At 30.8% G+C, this 2,705-nt stretch overlaps 1 protein-coding gene across 1 annotated transcript in view; it reads right to left on the bottom strand.

Annotated features, from left to right (window-relative positions):
* Positions 1 to 2,705, bottom strand: part of SCAPER (S-phase cyclin A-associated protein in the ER) — a 396,020-nt gene that overhangs the window by 3,200 nt on the left and 390,115 nt on the right. Inside the window, exon 23 of the mRNA XM_008574198.1 lies at positions 503 to 554. Coding sequence (XP_008572420.1) covers positions 503 to 554 — 52 coding nt within the window. The remainder of the gene's footprint in view (positions 1 to 502; positions 555 to 2,705) is intronic.

The raw sequence follows: 2,705 nt of genomic DNA, 5'->3' as shown, positions 1-2,705 counted from the left end.
GATGGATTTATTGGGATGTAATCCACTGTAAGTTGAGGAGCATCTGTATTTTCAATAAAGAAGTTGAAGTACTTGAATTTAGAGGGAAAATATGGATTGTTATCATTGATAACTTTAAACATGGATAGGAACCAAACCAGTGTAATTTCAGCATTTATGAGAGACATATAGGTCAGTCTCAATTATCTCACTGTCCAGTATATTAAAAAGTGGCTCTTTAGTAATTATTCACCATTTAATATATTTTTCATGAGGTGAGTATAAATTACACAAAGACGTTTTGTGCTTTTCTTTTGCTTCCATGCGTCTCTGTATATTCCGGTGCACTTGTGCTTTATGACGAAATCATTCCTTTACTCACTTAAGTATCCTTGGTGTCTAACTTGCAAATATTTCAGGTGATGTACTAAATTTATTTCTCTAACAGTTCCAGAAGAAAGGGGTGAGAAACATGTCTATTTGGCTAACAAACACATGAAATTTAATTTAAAGAGAGACATACCTTTGGGCTGATAAGGCTGTTTATCTGACTGACCTGGAGTCTGTGCAAAATCCTGTGTGAGAAGAGAAAGGTGTGTTTATATCAGTGCTATGAACAGAGAATTTTACTAAGGGCAGCTTTAGATGTACTTCTGATTCATGCAACCACTTTGCATGAATAATTTGGAGCCCAGATATGGAAAGCTGAAGAAACTGACTTTATGGAATCTGGGTTCTCGTAAATTTAAACCAGATAGTGATGACTTAAATCTTGCTAAATATCACCAGGGGCCAGGTTGCTGCCTACTTTGAAGACTACAACTTTATTTTATATTTAATAAACTAAAAACTTAAGCAAAATTTACTATCTTAAAATATCAACAGATTTTTAATGGTCATTTTTAATAACCATTTCTTGAATAATCATTTTTTTAACATTAAAAAAATACAGCTATAAAAGCGCTTACACATTCTGCAGCTAAATCTTAAAGTCTGGTAATTTTAGACGGAAAGTGAAAAAATGTAGTATATAATATGTAAATCTACAGAAACCTATGAAAAACCATCAGTTCCTATTTTATTATCATTTTCTAGTGATTATTAATAATCTAACACATGGAGAACTTGAATACCCATTTTTAAATCTCAAATCCAATGTGTATTCATTCTCTTCAGCACAATTACTTATAGAAAAAAAACTTAACTCCATTATCTCAAATAAGCAATATAAGAAATTTCTGCAGCTTTTACAAAATTTGCCTTAAATATGGATTTTTTTTTGGTTATAGAGAAAGGTGGACTTAGAAGTACTTTGTGATCAATATCAGATGAAAACAGAAATATATACGATCTTTACATTCTGATATCATTTGTATTTTTATAAGTTGTTTTCTAAGCAGTTGAAAATGTAAGGAACTAATTGGTACAGGTGCAACATTGTCTTTGCTCAAACAGCAGTATTTTGGGGGGACTCTGTTCACACCATAAAAAACTACACATCACCTCCCCATAGTCCCTAGCCCCCTTTCCTGCCTTTTCTCCACAGCATTTATCACTATCTGACATGCTTTTTTTTAAAATTGATTTTTCTAGTTTATTGTTTGACTCCCTCCACTTTAATAAAAGATCTGTGAAGGCAGGAATTTTTATCTGTTTTATTCATTGCTGTATTCCCAGTGCCTAGCGCAGTGCCCAGCATACCTCAGACATTCAGAATTACCTGTTGAATGAAAGAATGAATAATCTGAATTTTAACAGATCACAGCCTTAAAATTCTCTATAATGTATTTTCTACTTAATATAATCCGAAGGCTCTAAGAATATATGAAGAATCCTAAACATTGGTGTGGTTATATACTATAAAATTTTATTAAGATTTTAATTTAACTATAAGACAGTTTTTGAAAGTCCACATTGTAGAGATCTGAATATTTGACTGAAAAACTTTTCAGAAAATGGAATCCACACTCAAACAGGACAAATAAGCTGAAAATAAAACATTTCTAAACAATTGATCTAGCTGTGTTTTTTAATTGATCATCTAATACAGGATAGTTTAGAAAATGTAAACTACTAATTGTTGTCTAAGGTGAAAAAGGCTTAGGGAACTCTTTAGCCATGCCCTGTAGTTCCCAAGCAGCTGCGCATTATCATACCCTTTTGACTGTGATGTATATTAGCCAGAATATGGAACAATACTAATACAGAACTCTGCTTTCTGTTTCATTATTATGAAGAACAGAAAGCATCGTCTACTAATCACTTGTGCATCACAGAGCAAAAATACATTGATTCTATGGTGGAACATTTGAAAGAAAATGGGAAATTTCAGTAAATAATGATCAACAATGACCAAAAAAAAAAAAAAAAAAAAAAAAAAAAAAAAAAAAAAAAAAAATCACAGGATTAGTTATTAGCAAATGTTAAAGGATAGTCAACTTGATTTTTCTATTATCAGTTGACTGAGTTAATTTAGATATGAAAATATTACTTTGCTATAGCGCTAATGCTGATTCCAGTCCTACAGAATTTAACTGGATCAGAAAAATAAGGCTGTACTTAAAAGTTTTAAGTTTTTTTTAAAAAAGCAATATAACACATTTTTATTTTACACGCATGCATATATATGAGAATCATTTTTATTTTAAAATTTGCAAATAAACTGAAGTTTTAATTGATCTTTCTTTAGCAATTATTATCTGTTCCCTATTGCTAGACTAAATGTA

The sequence above is a fragment of the Galeopterus variegatus genome, unplaced genomic scaffold, assembly GCF_000696425.1.
Source record: "Galeopterus variegatus unplaced genomic scaffold, G_variegatus-3.0.2 Scaffold1012, whole genome shotgun sequence".
NCBI lineage: Eukaryota > Metazoa > Chordata > Mammalia > Dermoptera > Cynocephalidae > Galeopterus > Galeopterus variegatus.
Note: the sequence above shows the minus strand (reverse complement) of the source record. Positions and strands in the feature narration are given on the sequence as shown.